Source organism: Babylonia areolata, chromosome 28 (genome assembly GCF_041734735.1).
Source record: "Babylonia areolata isolate BAREFJ2019XMU chromosome 28, ASM4173473v1, whole genome shotgun sequence".
NCBI classification, from domain to species: domain Eukaryota; kingdom Metazoa; phylum Mollusca; class Gastropoda; order Neogastropoda; family Buccinidae; genus Babylonia; species Babylonia areolata.
Window position 1 is genome coordinate 27,306,441 of NC_134903.1, and position 19,557 is coordinate 27,325,997.

At 41.1% G+C, this 19,557-nt stretch overlaps 1 protein-coding gene across 1 annotated transcript in view; it reads right to left on the minus strand.

Moving 5' to 3' along the window:
• The window catches only part of LOC143302033 (ER membrane protein complex subunit 1-like), a 39,112-nt gene extending 21,096 nt beyond the window's left edge, over window positions 1–18,016 (minus strand). The window contains exons 1-13 of the mRNA XM_076616520.1: window positions 17,881–18,016; window positions 17,104–17,237; window positions 16,603–16,668; window positions 13,869–13,971; window positions 12,983–13,014; window positions 12,316–12,403; window positions 9,960–10,127; window positions 8,685–8,793; window positions 7,559–7,720; window positions 5,897–5,968; window positions 3,784–3,882; window positions 728–839; window positions 331–400 (exon numbers count right to left, since the gene is read on the minus strand). Of these exons, the coding sequence (XP_076472635.1) occupies window positions 331–400; window positions 728–839; window positions 3,784–3,882; window positions 5,897–5,968; window positions 7,559–7,720; window positions 8,685–8,793; window positions 9,960–10,127; window positions 12,316–12,403; window positions 12,983–13,014; window positions 13,869–13,971; window positions 16,603–16,668; window positions 17,104–17,237; window positions 17,881–17,975 (1,310 nt within the window). The 5' untranslated portion in view covers window positions 17,976–18,016. The remainder of the gene's footprint in view (window positions 1–330; window positions 401–727; window positions 840–3,783; window positions 3,883–5,896; window positions 5,969–7,558; window positions 7,721–8,684; window positions 8,794–9,959; window positions 10,128–12,315; window positions 12,404–12,982; window positions 13,015–13,868; window positions 13,972–16,602; window positions 16,669–17,103; window positions 17,238–17,880) is intronic.
• Between the last annotated feature and the right edge of the window lie 1,541 nt (window positions 18,017–19,557).

Genomic DNA, 19,557 nt, shown 5'->3' on the forward strand with positions numbered 1-19,557 from the left:
CCCTGCACATTGCACACATCTTGTTTCATCTTCCCTGCACATTGCACACACTTGTTTCATCTTCCCTGCACATTGCACACATCTTGTTTCATCTTCCCTGCACATTGCACACACCTCGTTTCATCTTCCCTGCACATTGCACACATCTTGTTTCATCTTCCCTGCACATTGCACACATCTTGTTTCATCTTCCCCTCACATTGCACACACCTTGTTTCATCTTCCCTGCACATTGCACACATCTTGTTTCATCTTCCCTGCACATTGCACACATCTTGTTTCATCTTCCCTGCACACACCTTGTTCATCTTCCCTGCACATTGCACACACCTTGTTTCATCTTCCCGCACATTGCACACACCTTGTTTCATCTCCCTGCACACACCTTGTTTCATCTTCCCTGCACATTGCACACACCTTGTTTCATCTTCCCTGCACATTGCACACACCTTTGTTCATCTCCCTGCTTCATCTTCCCTGCACATTGCACACACCTTGTTTCATCTTCCCTGCACATTGCACACACCTCGTTTCCTTCTCCTGCACATTGCACACACCTCGTTTCATCTTCCCTGCACATTGCACACACCTTGTTTCATCTTCCCTGCACGCACACACACACACACACAGACAACCGAACACTGGGTTAAAACATACTCACTTTGTTTACATAAGTGAGTCAAAAATTAAATGATATATATTCATGTAGTTAATTATCTATGTCTCTATGAGAGCTGACCTGCTTTGTGGGCACAGTGCAAGGCGTAGTCCTGTGTCACCATCAACACCTTGGCCCCCAGGTGTCCATCTTTCTTCTTCTTGAACAGCATGGGGAAGATCTGGGCATTCACAGGCAACACGTGCTCAATTCACACTTCATCCTGTCCTCATTATGTTACAGCATGGGGAAGATCTGGGCATTCACAGGCAACACACGCTCAATTCACACTTCATCCTGTCCTCATTATGTTACAGCATGGGGAAGATCTGGGCATTCACAGGCAACACATGCTCAATTCACACTTCATCCTGTCCTCATTATGTTACAGCATGGGGAAGATCTGGGCATTCACAGGCAACACGTGCTCAATTCACACTTCATCATGTCCTCATATGTTACAGCATGGGGAAGATCTGGGCATTCACAGGCAACACGTGCTCAATTCACACTTCATCCTGTCCTCATTATGTTAACGGGGGACACGGCAGTGCAAAAGAGACCAAAATGATGATTTTTTTTCATGATTTGGGTTTTTCCACTGTAAAAATATGTTTAACAATGAAAAAACTGCCCATAAAGATTGCTTGCTGAATCATGAAAGTGTTTATTTTGTTCAATTTTGACACGAGTCATCAAGTTTCTGGCCTTGACAACATACCTTCGACTTGCTCAATGATGAATAAACCTACAACCATAAGACTTTGCATGATTGTTTTATGACATGTTACTGTTTTATGACATGTTACTGAAGTTTTGTCATCAGTATACTATGTACGAAAATATTCTCTGGGTTTTATTTCATAGCAGTTCCAATCTTTTCACCCATTGTAAATCTTGAGGATTTTGCAATACCAAAAATTTTAAAAAATCATAAAAAGTACAATAATTGAAGAATCAACACAATCTCACATGAAAATGAAGATAATGTCATTGTGTATCAAGTTCACATAACAAAAAAGTGTCTGCATGCACCACATGGCCACAAACCCGAATTCTTTGATACATTGTTTGGTGGCCATTTTGATTTGTTTCCAAAGCAAACGGGTATTCACAGAAATCTAAGAACTTTTTTTTTTTGTGATCCACAAATGATGATACACCTAGTAGACAAAAAAAGGAGATATAGTCAGAGAGAAAAAAAGTCGTTATTTGACTGTAGTGTCTGGCCTTAAGAAACATTTCAAGAAACATTCCTCACAAGCATTGAGAAACACAAAATACAGCACAGAAACATACAGTCTGCACACGCACCCCCCAACCCCTTCTCCCATCCCTCTGTATTTTGCAAAACATTACATGCACGCTTGCAGCGCAGACACACACACAGCACGTACTTGCAATTCCCAAACCACCGCTCACACATTCATGTGCACGATACTTATCTCACCGAGTTACCGCTTGAATAAAACACTAACCATTTTGAACTTCAGTTTATTTGAGAAATCACATCTTTCTTCTGTGTGGACAGTATGGAAAAGAATATGAACAGACATGGAGAATATCAGTTCGTCTTTTCTTCTATTGTGAACAGTAGGAAAAGATCTGAACAGACATGGACAACATCAATTTATCTATCTTCTATGTGAACAGAAAGGAAAAGATCTGAACAAACATGGACAACATCAATTTGTCTTTCTTTGTGAACAGTAAAGAAAAGATCTGAAACAGACATGGACATCAATTCGTCTTTCTTCTCTGTGAAACAGTAAAGAAAGATCTGGACAGACATGGACATCAATTCGTCTTTCTTCTCTGTGAACAGTAAAAGAAAAGATCTGGACAGACATGGACATCAATTCGTCTTTCTTCTCTGTGAACAGTAAAGAAAAGATGTAACAGACATGGACATCAATTTATCTTTCTTCTCTGTGAACAGTGAGGAAAAGATCTGAACAGGACATGGACCATCAATTCGTCTTTCTTTTTTGTGAACAGTAAAGAAAAATCTGAACAGACATGGACAACATCAATTTATCTTTCTCTTGTGAACAGGTAAAGAAAAGATCTGAACAGACATGGACAACATCAATTTATCTTTCTTTCTCGTGAACAGTATGGAAAAGATCTGAACAGACATGGACAACATCAATTTTATCTTTCTTCCTCTGTGATCAGTAAAGAAAAGATCTGAACATGACATGGACATCATCAATTTATCTTTCTTCTTTGTGGAACAGTAAAGAAAAGATCTGAACAGACATGGACAACATCAATTTATCTTTCTTCTCTGTGAACAGTAAAGAAAAGATCTGAACAGACATGGACATCATCAATTTATCTTTCTTCTTTGTGAACAGTAAAGAAAAGATCTGAACAGACATGGACAACATCAATTTATCTTTCTTCTTTGTGAACAGTAAAGAAAAGATCTGAACAGACATGGACAACATCAATTTATCTTTCTTCTTTGTGAACAGTAAAGAAAAGATCTGAACAGACATGGACAACATCATTTCAATTTATCTTTCTTCTTTGTGAACAGTAAAGAAAAGATCTGAACAGACATGGACAACATCAATTTATCTTTCTTCTCTGTGAACAGTAAAGAAAAGATCTGAACAGACATGGACAACATCAATTGATCTTTCTTCTCTGTGAACAGTAAAGAAAAGATCTGAACAGACATGGACAACATCAATTTATCTTTCTTCTCTGTGAACAGTAAAGAAAAGATCTGAACAGACATGGAGAACATCATTTCAATTTATCTTTCTTCTTTGTGAACAGTAAAGAAAAGATCTGAACAGACATGGAGAACATCATTTCAATTTATCTTTCTTCTTTGTGAACGGTATGGAAAAGCTCTGAATGTTCACTGGGAACATGAAATCAGTTGTTTTGTTTTTTTTCTTTCTTTTTCTTTTCTTTTTTTTGTGAACAAGGGAAAAACCTAAACAAAAACAGGAAACATCAATTCGTCTTTTTCATATGTGAACAGCATGGGACATTTTTCTGCACATTCACAGGGAACATCAGTTCCAGTTCAATTCATCTTGTCTGTGAACAGCAGTCTACCAGCCAGCCACCTAACCCTGACAGACCTACAGCAGCAGCACCCCTACCTTTTCCACAGACCCGTGATTTTCCAGCAGAGAAATCCTCTGGGAGACGTCCGTCTGTTTCTTCATGGTGTTCAGGTCCACCCCTGTGAACTCCACTGTCTGAAACCACATCATTATCATCATCATCACTGTGAACTCCACTGTCTGGAACCACATCACTATCATCATCATTATCACCTTTTACCATCACTATCATCATCATCACTGTGAACTCCACTGTCTGGAACCACATCATTATCATCAGCATTATCACCTTTTACCATCACTATCATCATCATCACTGTGAACTCCACTGTCTGAAACCACATCATTATCATCATCATTATCACCTTTTACCATCACTATCATCATCATCACTGTGAACTCCACTGTCTGAAACCACATCATTATCATCATCATCACTGTGAACTCCACTGTCTGAAACCACATCATTATCATCAGCATTATCACCTTTTATCATCACTATCATCATCATCACTGTGAACTCCACTGTCTGAAACCACATCATTATCATCAGCATTATCACCTTTTATCATCACTATCATCATCATCACTGTGAACTCCACTGTCTGGAACCACAGCATTATCATCATCATCATCACCTTTTACCATCACTATCATCATCATCACTGTGAACTCCACTGTCTGAAACCACATCATTATCATCAGCATTATCACCTTTTACCATCACTATCATCATCATCACTGTGAACTCCACTGTCTGGAACCACATCATTATCATCATCATCATCACCTTTTACCATCACTATCATCACCATCACTGTGAACTCCACTGTCTGGAACATCATCATCATCATCATCATCATCACCTTTTACCATCACTATCATCACCATCACTGTGAACTCCACTGTCTGGAACCACATCATTATCATCATCATCATCACCTTTTACCATCACTATCATCATCATCACTGTGAACTCCACTGTCTGGAACCACATCATTATCATCATCATCATCACCTTTTACCATCACTATCATCACCATCACTGTGAACTCCACTGTCTGGAACCACATCATTATCATCATCATCATCACCTTTTACCATCACTATCATCACCATCACTGTGAACTCCACTGTCTGGAACCACATCATTATCATCATCATCATCACCTTTTACCATCACTATCATCACCATCACTGTGAACTCTACTGTCTGAAACCACATCATTATCATCATCATCATCACCTTTTACCATCACTATCATCACCATCACTGTGAACTCCACTGTCTGGAACCACAGCATTATCATCATCAATATCACCTTTTACCATCACTATCATCATCATCATTGTCCTTTTTATCATCATCTTTTTTACAATCATTATCATCTTTATCCTTTTTACCATCTTTATCATCACTATCTTTTTATCATCATTATCATCATCATTACATTATCATCATCATCCTTTTTATCATCATTACCATCATCATAATCCCTTTTATCGTCACTATTGTATGTATGTATGTATTTCTCTTTTCATCACAACAGATTTCTCTGTGTGAAATTCGGGCTGCTCTCCCCAGGGAGAGTGTGTCGCTACACTACAGCGCCATCCATTTTTTTGTATTTTTTCGGCGTGCAGTTTTTTTAATTTGTTTTTCCTATCGAAGTGGATTTTTCTAATGAATTTTGCCAGGAACAACCCTTTTGCTGCCGTAAGTTCTTTAACCAGCACCAAGTGCATGCTGCACATGGGACCTCAGTTTATTGTCTCATCCGAATGATTAGCATCCGGACCACCACTCAAGGTCTAGTGGAGGGGGAGAAAATATCGGCGACTGAGAAGTGATTTGAACCAGCGCGCTCATTCTCTCGATTCCTAGGCGGATGCGTTACCTCTAGGCCATCACTCCACGCCATCATTATCCTTTTTATCATTATCATCATCCCTTTTTTTTTATTAGCATCATTACAATTTGTACTATTGTATTGTTGGATACAGATTTTGTTTACACTTCCATATCTTCATGTGCTCTGGTGTGGTACAATGCATGAGGCACTAAGAGCTCATCTATGGGGAGTTGGCACCATATAAGTACAATATACTAGCAGTAGCAGCAGTAGCAGTAGTAGTATCAATCACCCACCTCTGGGTCAGCCCTCTGCACAGTCAGCAGAACTTTGCTGTCTCCTTCATAGGCCACGTCCGCCGCCTCCACCTGCACAGACCACCCTGACTGAGCACTGAATCATTTTACCTGTCACTATCACTGATTAGTCCACCCTCCACCTGCACAGACCACCCTGACTGAACACTGATTCATTTTACCTGTCACTATCACTGATTGGTCTACCCTCCACCTGCACAGACCACCCTGACTGAACACTGATTCATTTTACCTGTCACTATCACTGATTAGTCTACCCTCCACCTGCACAGACCACCCTAACTGAACACTGATTCATTTTACCTGTCACTATCACTGATTAGTCTACCCTCCACCTGCACAGACCATCGCTTTGTCCTGACTTAACACTGATTTGATTCACCTGTCTCAATTATCTGAGATGGCTGAACACCGATTTGCTTCAACTGTCATTATCAACATTTAGCCTACACTCCCCCTGTACAGATCATCCTTTGTCCTAACACTACTGATTTAATTCAATTCACCTGTTTATATCATTTGTCCTGACTGAACACTGATTTTATTCAATTCACCTGTTTATATCAGTTGTCCTGACTGGACATTGATTCAATTCACCTGTTTATATCAGTTGTCCTGACTGGACATTGATTCAATTCACCTGTCTCTATCAGTTGTCCTGACTGGACATTGATTCAATTCACCTGTCCATATCAGTTGTCCTGATTGGACATTGATTCAATTCACCTGTCCATATCAGTTGTCCTGACTGGACATTGATTCAATTCACCTGTCCATATCAGTTGTCCTGACTGGACATTGATTCAATTCACCTGTCCATATCAGTTGTCCTGACTGGACATTGATTCAATTCACCTGTCCATATCAGTTGTCCTGACTGGACATTGATTCAATTCACCTGTCCATATCAGTTGTCCTGACTGGACATTGATTCAATTCACCTGTCCATATCAGTTGTCCTGACTGGACATTGATTCAATTCACCTGTCCATATCAGTTAGCCTGACTGGACATTGATTCAATTCACCTGTCCATATCAGTTGTCCTGACTGGACATTGATTCAATTCACCTGTCCATATCAGTTGTCCTGACTGGACATTGATTCAATTCACCTGTCCATATCAGTTTGCCTGACTGGACACCGATTCAATTCACCTGTCTACATCATTTGTCCTAAACATTGATTCAATTCACCTGTCTGTATCATTTGTCCTGACTGGACTTTTGATTCAATTTACCTGTCTATATCAATGTTTAACCTACACTCCACCTGTACAAACCATTGTTTGTCCTGACTGAACACTTCACTTCCATTCAAAACAATTCACCTGAACACAAACACAGTCACAGGCATGCACTCACACACACACACACACACACACACACACACACACTCAAACAGCCACACACACACACACACACACACACACAAACACACACACACACATACACACACACACATCCACTGACACACACAGACATACATACACACTTAAGCAGCCACAGACACACACACATATATACACACAAACTCAGGCCCAACCACTCTCTCTCTCTCTCTCTCTCTCTCTCTCTCTCAGGCATACACACACACAGCCACATTCACACAAATAACCACACCCACCACCCCACACCCATACCTTGGGCAGATCCTTGAGCACCACGACCCCGTCCTCAGACACAGACAGCAGGGCCATGTGTGTGCGTGACACTCGCAGCAGGACCAGAGGGGACGGGGAGCCCGGCTCTGTGGTGATGGCCTCCAGACAGGTGTCCTCTGTGGGCGTCAGGGGCCCCAGCTCCTGTATAGTCATAACACACAGGTACAGAGGAGGGCCCAGCTCCTGTATAGTCATAACACACAGGTACAGAGGGGGGCCCAGCTCCTGTATAGTCATAACAAAGGTACAGAGGGGGGCCCAGCTCCTGTATAGTCATAACACACAGGTACAGAGGGGAGCCCAGCTCCTGTATAGTCATAACACACAGGTACAGAGGGGGACCCAGCTCCTGTATAGTCATAACACACAGGTACAGAGGGGGGCCCAGCTCCTGTATAGTCATAACAAAGGTACAGAGGGGGGCCCAGCTCCTGTATAGTCATAACAAAGGTACAGAGGGGAGCCCAGCTCCTGTATAGTTAAATCAGACAGGTACAGAGGGGGCCCCAGCTCCTGTATAGTCATAACAAAGGTACAGAGGGGGGGCCAGCTCCTGTATAGTCATAACAAAGGTACAGAGGGGGGCCCAGCTCCTGTATAGTCATAACAAAGGTACAGAGGGGAGCCCAGCTCCTGTATAGTCATAACAAAGGTACAGAGGGGGGCCCAGCTCCTGTATAGTCATAACAAAGGTACAGAGGGGAGCCCAGCTCCTGTATAGTTAAATCAGACAGGTACAGAGGGGGGCCCAGCTCCTGTATAGTCATAACAAAGGTACAGAGGGGGGGCTAGCTCCTGTATAGTCATAACAAAGGTACAGAGGGGGGCCCAGCTCCTGTATAGTCATAACAAAGGTACAGAGGGGAGCCCAGCTCCTGTATAGTTAAATCAGACAGGTACAGAGGGGGAAAACAACACACACACATACACCACACACTCACACACACATAACAAATTATGCACACTCATATGCAAACACACACACTCTCTCTCTCTCTCTGCTGAAAAAAAAAACACCCAAAAAACCCCACTGATACAGAACAAACAAACAAACATCACCAAACAGCTACCACAACAGACAAGAAAACACAACAGCAGAACTCACAGAGAACGGGAAGGGTTTGAACACTTTCCCCTCGGCCAACTCCAGGAACTGAAGAGCTGAGGTGTCCGCCGTGTAGCACACAAAGGCCACACCCCCCACCGCCTGGCAGCTGTGGACACGCCCACAACAACCGATCCATATCAATAATAACAATGAATGACATTTGCACTGCCCATTTCTCTAAGTGAAGTTAGCGAAGAATATGCACCCACATCCATAAATGGCAAACCACACTCAAACATACAAACACACACTCATGAGCAAAAATCAGCTCAAATCAACTGTTGAGAGGGAGAACAAAATCACAAAAATGTGTTACAGAACAGATGATGTGGGTTAACTTTTTTTTTTTTTTTTTTTTTAAAGAAAAGAAAGGGTGGTGATGCCTTGGGGAGAGCAACCCAACTTTCACACAGAGAAATCTGTTGGGAAGAAAATGACAAAAAAAAAGGTAATACAATACAAACCACTACAAAGAATACAATACACTGCAATACAGTATAAACCAATACAGTACAGTACAGTGGAAAGCAATGGAATACAGTATAAACCAATACAGTACAGTACAGTGGAAAGCAATGGAATACAATATAAACCAATACAGTACAGTACAGTGGAAAGCAATGGAATACAATATAAACCAATACAGTACAGTACAGTGGAACGCAATGGAATACAATATAAACCAATACAGTACAGTACAGTGGAAAGCAATGGAATACAATATAAACCAATACAACTGAATTCAACGCAATGCAATGCAATGCAACATAATAGAACACAACACAACACAATGCAGTACAATACAATACAGTATAATATGATACAAACCAAAAACAATGCATAGTATAATACGACACGATACAATAACATACGATACAAATTACAATACAATACAAAATACAATTCAAAATACAACACAACACAAAATACAATACAACACAACACAAAATACAATACAACACAACACAAAATACAATACAACAGAATACAACACAATATAACACAATACAATTCAAGACAAACAACACAAAATACAATACAACACAACACAAAATAATACAAGACAACACAATATAACACAATACAATTCAAGACAACACAATATAACACAACACATCACAATAAAATGCAATATAAACCAATACATAACAATTCAACAACTGCGCAACACAACACAACACAGCATGATACGATACAATACAACACAACACAACACAGTATGACACGATACAATACAACACAATACAATACAAAACATCCCCATCTACTTGCCTAGTGTCCTTCTGCACCCACTGTGCAGGAAGTTTGCGCGGTGGCGTTTTCTTCGCCTTTCCATCTGGGCCCACCGTCACCACGGTGACCCGTAACCCTGGCGACACACCAACGGCCACAACGTCTCCGTTGGCTCTCAGTGTTGTGTACCAGCGCTGGACAGTGTCACTGAAAAAAAAACATCAGGTTAAGACGGTTCAAACGTTCAAAATGACAGTGAAAAAGTCAAACTGGAAACAAGACAAATAGGAACTTTTTCTCTGTGTGTGTGTGTGTGTGTGTGTGTGTGTGTTTCATGTCATTCATGCTTTGTGTGACAACAATGCAAATTTATGTATACCATGTGTGTGTGTGTGTGTGTGTGTGTGTGTGTGCGTGCATGTGCATGTGTACGTGTTTGTTTGTGTATGTGTTTCTGTGTGTCTCTGTGTGCGCGCGCATGTGCATGTGTGCATGTGTCAAACATGCCTGACCCTAGCACATTCAATCTGTGTGTAATGTGTCAAACATGCCTGACCCTAGCACATTCAATCTGTGTGCATGTGTCAAACATGCCTGACTCTAGCACATTCAATCTGTGTGCATGTGTCAAACATGCCTGACTCTAGCACATTCAATCTGTGTGCATGTGTCAAACATGCCTGACTCTAGCACATTCAATCTGTGTGCATGTGTCAAACATGCCTGACTCTAGCACATTCAATCTGTGTGTATGTGTCAAACATGCCTGACTCTAGCACATTCAATCTGTGTGCATGTGTCAAACATGCCTGACACTAGCACATTCAATCTGTGTGTATGTGTCAAACATGCCGGACTCTAGCACATTCAATCTGTGTGCATGTGTCAAACATGCCTGACTCTTGCACATTCAATCTGTGTGCATGTGTCAAACATGCCTGACTCTAGCACATTCAATCTGTGTGTATGTGTCAAACATGCCGGACTCTAGCACATTCAATCTGTGTGCATGTGTCAAACATGCCTGACTCTAGCACATTCAATCTGTGTGTATGTGTCAAACATGCCTGACCCTAGCACATTCAATCTGTTGACTTGTGCTAGCAACAACAGCAAAATCAGGCACTGACAGTTTCTATGCCTGTCTTCATTATTAATGCCACTATTTTTATTTTCTTGGGGTGAAAAAGAGTCATCAGAATAAAGACAAGCTCGAGCAAACGAAGAATCTCCTTGTCTGACAAAGGCCGCTTCTGAGACATTTTTTCATCAAAATTTGACCAGATTGTGCACACACACAAAAATGTTACATTTCCGAAACAGAAGCAATACTAGAAAGGGAAGTTACTCTATTACTAGCAGAAGTGTATTACAGCAAACATCAGTTTTGAACCTTATACCACTAGTACTAGCTGACTTATTTTTTGGATTGTGTGCAACGCTGATGGAATATCTTCTTCTTCTTCTTTTATCGCTGCAACTCCCATGTTCACTCATATGCACACGAGTGGGCTTTTACATGTATGGCCATCTTTACCCTGCCATGTAGGCAGCCATACTCCATTTTCAGGGGTATGCATGCTGGGTATGTTCTTGTTTCCATAACCCACCAAACGCTGACATGGATTACAGGATCTTTAACATGCGTATTTGGTCTTATGCTTCCGTATACACGTGAAGGGGGTTCAGGCACTCGCAGGTCTGTGCATATGTTGACCTGGGAGATTAGAACAATCTCCACCCTTTCCCCACCAGGTGCCGTTACCGAGATTTGAACCCGGGACCCTCAGATTGAAAGTCCAACACCTAAACCACTCGGCTACTGTACGCGTCTGATGGAATATGCACACCTGTTTCATCACAGATGTATTAAATGGAGTATAACTGCCAACAGGTGCAATAGCCGAGTGGTTAAAGCATTGGACTGTCGATCTGAGGGTCCCGGGTTCGAATCACGGTGACGGCGCCTGGTGGGTAAAGGGTGGAGATTTTTACGATCTCCCAGGTCAACATATGTGCAGACCTGCTAGTGCCTGAGCCCCCTTCGTGTGTATATGCAAGCAGAAGATCAAATACGCACGTTTAAAGATCCTGTAATCCATGCCAGTGTTCGGTGGGTTATGGAAACAAGAACATACCTAGCATGCACACCCCCGAAAACGGAGTATGGCTGTCTACATGGCAGGGTAAAAACGGTCATACACGTAAAAGCCCACTCGTGTGCATACGAGTGAACGCAGAAGAAGAGTATAACTGCCTACGTGGTGGGGTAAAAACTGTCATACACGCTGAAGCCCACTCGTGCACCATACGAGTGCAACATGTGGCAGTGGCAGCCCACTAAGAACAGAAAAAAAAGATCATAGATGTGCTTCACTGGTCAAACTGTCCTCACCTGTCTGTCAGAGGGACTTCCCATTCAGTTTTCCCATCCGATGTCTTGAGAGACACCAGGGACTCCGATGTGGCCACCACCACTGACTCTGTCCACAATTGGTTTTTCATATTTAATATTATATCATAAAAGAAAAATCTGCAGTCACGATTGAGCTCTCTCACACTCTCCCTCACAAATATCATATATATGTGTTGTGGCATGTTATGCACACACACCCAACAAAGACACAACAAAATCTGAAGTAAAACTTTTAAAAAGAATACATTATAACCACACACAAGTAACCAAATCCACATTCAAAAATAAGAAAGGAGAAAAAGCGGAATAACATTTCCATATTAGTGTGCTGTCAAGTATAAGCATACTCACACAAACACACACACACACACACACACACTGCTTTGAATCAAACACAAATGTGCACACACACATCCCCAATATTCACAAATGAACACACACATATGTGCACAAATGAACACAGAATATCATGACCACAAAAAATATATATTAGAGCAAATAAATGTATATTTTCACCTGCATCAACAAAACATGCTGCATTCTCTCTGATATGTGTATGTTTCCAAATGGATGGAGCACAAAAACAAAACAAACAACAACAACAAAAAATTGTGTAAATAATTCAAATATGAACATTTTCACATACCTTTATCCCCATTCAAAAACATGGCTGATGCGCTGAAAAGAGAACAGAACATGTTATAACAAAATTAAGCTGAAAGAAAATGTGCATGGTATTGTAAATACAGAGGTTTTGATGAATAAGAAATGAGAACAAGTTACAACAAAATTATCATTAACTAAAAAAAGAAGAAGACATATTCATGCATGGATATGCAGGCTGAAACAAATATAGATATTAAAAGGTATTAGTGCATCCTGTCTTCCGTGATAGTTTCACCACAACAAATGTGATAACAAACCTTTTCAGTTCACGTACCTATCTCACTAATTACTTTGGCCTGTCACACTAATTACTTTGGCCTTGGTACAGTGTTCTATTTGAAAACGATATAACAAATACACTGACACTGTTCCATCTTTCACATATCCAACTGTATTGCACTTGAAAATAATACAATAATTATGATAATACCACCGTTTACACAACAGAGTAAAGTGGCAGCTTTGATGCTATGTAAAATGTGCACTTTTGTGACATTAAACGAAGTTGATTCTCTTACATTTTTGACAATAAAAAATTTCTTACAGAGAAACAAAAGAACAAATACACACGAATACTGCAACTTAAATTTAATGAAACACACTCCACTCACACACACACATACACGCACACATACACACACACACACCCCTCCCAATACACAAAACTCATACATCCCCCCACCACCCACACTTACACATAAACCCCCTCTTACCCTTCCCCCCACCCCACAAACACATTCAAAGTCATGCCCATCCCGCCACCTTCCCCACCTCCCACACAGACACTGCACCACACCACACAATCACACTGCAACACATCAGGTGCTGTGGGGCAGACACAGACACAGACTCTGCACTACCCCAACCTCATGGTGTCGTTGGAGGTCAGGAAAGTTTCCCAGTGCAAGTTCCCAGTGGGGGCGTGCCAGCTGCGCACAAACTTCCCTCCCGCCTGTACCGTGATGATGTCTGGAACAAAATTTTATCAACTGACAATTTCTAATTGTATGTTGGTAAAAAAATGTACTCAGAACAAAAACTGCATTCTTCCTTGTTGAACGTCATTCTTCCAATCATGTTCTTCCTTGTGGAATGTCATTCTTCCAATCATGTTCTTCCTTGTTGAACGTCATTCTTCCAATCATGTTCTTCCTTGTTGAACGTCATTCTTCCAATCATGTTCTCCCTTGTTGAACGTCATTCTTCCAATCATGTTCTTCCTTGTTGAACGTCATTCTTCCAATCATGTTCTTCCTTGTTGAACGTCATTCTTCCAATCATGTTCTTCTTTGTTGAACGTCATTCTTCCAATCATGTTCTTCTTTGTTGAACGTCATTCTTCCAATCATGTTCTTCCTTGTGGAACGTCATTCTTCCAATCATGTTCTTCCTTGTTGAACGTCATTCTTCCAATCATGTTCTTCCTTGTTGAACGTCATTCTTCCAATCATGTTCTCCCTTGTTGAACGTCATTCTTCCAATCATGTTCTCCCTTGTTGAACGTCATTCTTCCAATCATGTTCTCCCTTGTTGAGGAAGGTGGCAGAATGGTTAAGACGCTCATCTACCAATACAGACACTGCGTAAGGGTCTGGGTTCCAATCCCACTCTTACCCTTTCTCTCAAGTTTGACTGGACAATCAAACTGAGTGTCCAGTTATACAGATGAGATGATGATGGGCGCAATAGCCAAGCTGTTAAAGCCTTGGACTTTCAATCTGAGGGTTCCAGGTTCGAACCTTGGAGACGGCGCCTGGTGGGTAAAAGGTGGAGATTTTTCTGATCTCCCAGGTCAACATATGTGCAGACCTGCTTGTGCCTGAATCCCCTTCATGTGTATACGCAGGCAGAAGATCAAATATGCACGCTGAAGATCCTGTAATCCATGTCACTTGTCAGCGTTCGGTGGGTTATGGAAACAAGAACATACCCAGCATGCACACCCCCGAAAGCAGAGTATAGCTGCCTACATGGCGGGGTAAAAATGGGTCATACACATAAAAGCCCACTCATGTACATACAAGTCAACGTGTGAGTTGTAGCCCATGAACGTAGAAGAAGAAAAAGAAGAGATGATAAACAAGGGTCCTGTGTCCAGCGCACACTTGGTGCACTGAAAAAGAGCCTATAGCAATCAGAGTGTTGTCCTTTGGCAAAATGCTGCAGCAGAAATCCACTCTGTTCACTACACATAATATATACCGTAAAGTTTGGTCTATTGAGCACACTTGTATATAAGGCGCACCCACTAAATTTTGGAAAAAATTGAACTTTATACATACATAAGCCACACCGGTTTATAAGCCACACTTATTTCCGGTACCGGAACACATACTGATACTACAGAAAAGCTGTCAATACTGTAGGTTATGAAATAAACACAAGCGGGAACAACACAAAGTAAAGCAAGCGAAAATACTGCTAGTGCCACAAAAAAAATAAATAAATAAACACAACGAAAATAAGATCCATAATTTAGGGATAGTCACATTTATTCAACGTCATCCTGCTCACTGAATCCACTGAAATCTTCGTCTTCAGTGTACGAGTTGAAGAGAACCAGCACAGCTTCCTCTGTCATCTTGTCACTAACTTAAGCCTCGCATTCACTTCATGAACATGAAGGTGGAGGTCGCTGCTGGTTCGTCACTTGCACTGTCGTCTGCTAGGTCGATCGCCTTCAATTTGAAGGCTACATCACAGGCATAATGTCTTGTTTTCGGCATGATGAGGGTGTACGCTTGAGCAGAGTAGAACTGAATGCTGATCTGAAGGCTTTAATGTGTGCGGATTTGATTTATAAATCCTGAAGCTGATCCAAAAATTCATGGACAGAAATCATGATTTTGGTGAGCTGAAGGTCAGCTAAGAATAGACGAGAATGTGACACTCCCGGGATCGTTAAAATCTGCAAATAAGCCGCAGAGGTTGAAGCTGGGGTAAAAAGTCGCAGCTTATAGACCAAACTTTACGGTATATATGTGCATGCACTCAAGGCCTGACTAAGCGCTTAGGGTTATGCTACTGGTCAGGCATCTGCATAGCAGATGTGGTGTAACATATATGGATTTGTCTGAATGTAGTGATGACTCCTTGAGAAAATGAAACTGAAACTGAAACTTGTTGAACTAAATTCTTCTGATCCAAGTTCAATCTCAACACTATGTTAAAACACGCGATCAGTTTTGCATAAAACAAGAGAACTGGACATAGTAATTAGTATGGCATTAGCATGATCAAAGTTCGACTCAACACTATGTTAAAACACAAGACCAAGTTTGCACAAAACAAGAGAATTGGACATAGTATATTATTAACACCACCACAAACTAATTACCTGTTGTATGAATCTACATGTGTGGCACAAAATAAGCATATGATATTACATAATATTACAGTGATAGACACACACATGCACACAGACACAGAACCACACACACACACATGAATACCATATGAAAACTGATATACAATGATAGGCACAAACTGAAACATAAACTCTCTCACGTACTAACTTTCACAACACTCACATTGACTTTCACAAAACAACTCAGTTATAACACATACAATAAATTTCCAAATACTTCATCACAAACTCACAGTTTCCATTGTACAGCAAAGCATCAATTTTCCCTCTTGAATCCTCTTCTGATACTTGCCGCCAAGCTGGAAACAAAGGACCATCATAAAGAAAAGATCAAATTATCAATAACATGAAGAAGAATAAAACAAATTGAAATGAAGAATTACACACACTGGAACAAAGGACACACACACATATACACACATACACATACAACTACTTGGCTGCATACACATTCACACACTTCCCTCATACCTGCTAGACAGCTTTAAACACTCACAGAAACACAGGCCCACAAGGTGACAGACACATATATATTATGTGATGAATGCATACAAACCTGAAACCAAGATTCATGCATACCACACACACACACACATGCAGAAACGCATACATGTACACACACACACACACACACACACACACACACACACTTACATCTTTTTTTGTTGTTGTTTGTTTTGTTTTTTGTTGGTTTTTTTTTTGGTTTTTTTGTTGTTGTTTTTTTTTTGCCTTACCAATGGATCCATCATGAGTGTTGATGGAGGCGATAATATTGCGTTCAGTGCCAACAAAAACCTTCTTGCCTCCACCACTATGAGATACACTCTCCCACAGAATGTTCTTCACTTTGCCAACGTAATCCTGTTTCCTGTTTAAAAACACACAAAATAAACATCAGATGTATATACGTTATTAATTAAAATAAATTATCAAAATAACAACAACAACAACTGATCAATCAAAACCTTTTTTTCTTTGTGGGCCACAAAAGCAAAATACCAGGGGCATATATCATTTATATGGGTCTTTTGTGGTGTGTGTGAATCTGTTTGCATGCTGTAAACGTGCACACCACTTCCTTGTGTGTAAATACGTGTGCAAGCATGAATATGGGTGCGGATTCTGGGTGGTTTCTGAACGTGTGAGGATTCTGGACAGAGACGCTACCGGATGGGCGTCTGCAGTAAAAATGGAACCTTCTGAATCAATCGCTGAAAATGTGAAATGTTAAGCACTTTGTCGATGATTGTAGTCCGATTTTACATATCAGTGGTGCCTTCTGCCCACTCCTCGGCTTGTTCCTTCAACTAAGATTATAATATTGCTATATTCAGTATTAGAATGACAGTGAAACAAGAGAAAGACTTGCCGGTATCGTCATTATCCTGGTTATCGTATTGATTTGTGACTGGACTCCTCTGATACTGCTTTCAATTTTGTGACTTAACACTTAGCACAGAGAAGTAAAACTCCGCAGATTCAATTCTGATGTAATTTTTCGGTGCGCTTACCAATCGTATGTGCCAGCTTGATCTTCATACAAGCCACTGGCAAGCAGAATTATCGACACAAAAATTGCCGTCTGCACGTTCATGTTGGACGCCATGCTTGTCAGTACTCATTCTGGTTTCCACCACAGAGAGTATGATTTACATAGTGATGTCCCTTCGAACATCGCCACACAATCGTTATTATTATTTTTATTTTTATTACTTTATTATATATATATATATATATATATATATATATATATATATATATACATATATATATATATATATATATATATATATATATATATTATCTTCTTTTTTTCTCAAGGCCTAACTAAGCGCGTTGGGTTACGCTGCTGGTCAGGCATCTGCTTCAGTGGCAGACTGGACGTGGTGTAGCGTATATGGATTTAACCGAACGCAGTGACGCCTACTTGAGCTACTGATACTGATACAGTACTGATACAGAACAGGACGAGCTGACACCTCAGCACACCCGATGGCACGCGTGTCCCATTGGAGAATACAATTTGAATTTAAATCATTTGAAAGAAACCACATCGCGCGGAAAAGTTTCTTGACACCAGTACAAAAGCTCTCATTGCAATGAGGGTGGTGGAGAGGGAGCGTAGGGAGTTGAATCAAAAACTGAAACGACAGATATAGGTAGAGGAATCCCTCCACTCACCGCCCCCCCCTCCCTTCACACACACATACACACACACACACACACAGACACTGTACCCGCGGCACATACGCGCGCACACACTGACACAAACACGCACACATACCGTATAGAAAACTCACAGAATGTGATAGAAAGAAGATGAAGACAAAACCAAACACACACACACACACTCACACACATAAACACACACACACGCGCGCGCGCGCGCGCACTGGCACGCACCGTGACGGCACACTGCCAGACACTCACTGACACACTGACACACACGCACACACACTGACACACACACACACACACACACACACACACACACACACACACACACACACACACACATCATGTTTGTAATAATAATTATTGAACACAACCACGCGAACATGCTGGCAAAGATCGATGACTCAAAATCAACTTGAATATTTATAAGGTCGCCGGGTGCAGTCCAATAGGGTGTAGGTTGTCAACCTCAAAATAAGTTAACACACATTAAGCCATACTTTGCAAAGTAAGATACAAAACATAGTCATATCATTATCAAAACATAATATATATTCCTTTTTTCATTTGTATTCAAAAACAAGGATTTACATGGAGACCATTTGCTGGTAAAGCCATCATAAAGGAAGTTTTATCCTAGTTTCCAGTACATTTTATCATTCACCTGCCTGATCCGCGGATCCGCCTGATTGCTTATAACCTGGTGTGTGAACTGAGTTTCACCTTAAACCCGGCAGCGGCAGTTTGCTTGTGAACCCAACCCTTCTACCCTCCCCCCCTCCTCTGCACCCCCTATCCCCTCCTCCCCCCTCAATGGATAGATGAGAGGCGGAGGGTGGAGGAGAGGATAGGGGGTGGAGGGTGGAGGAGAGGATAGGGGAGAGATCCTGTTAAACCAGTTGGTGTATTCCTTTAAATAAAACACACACACACACACACATACATACACACACACACACACACACACACACACACACACACACACTCATTGGCACACACACACACACACACAC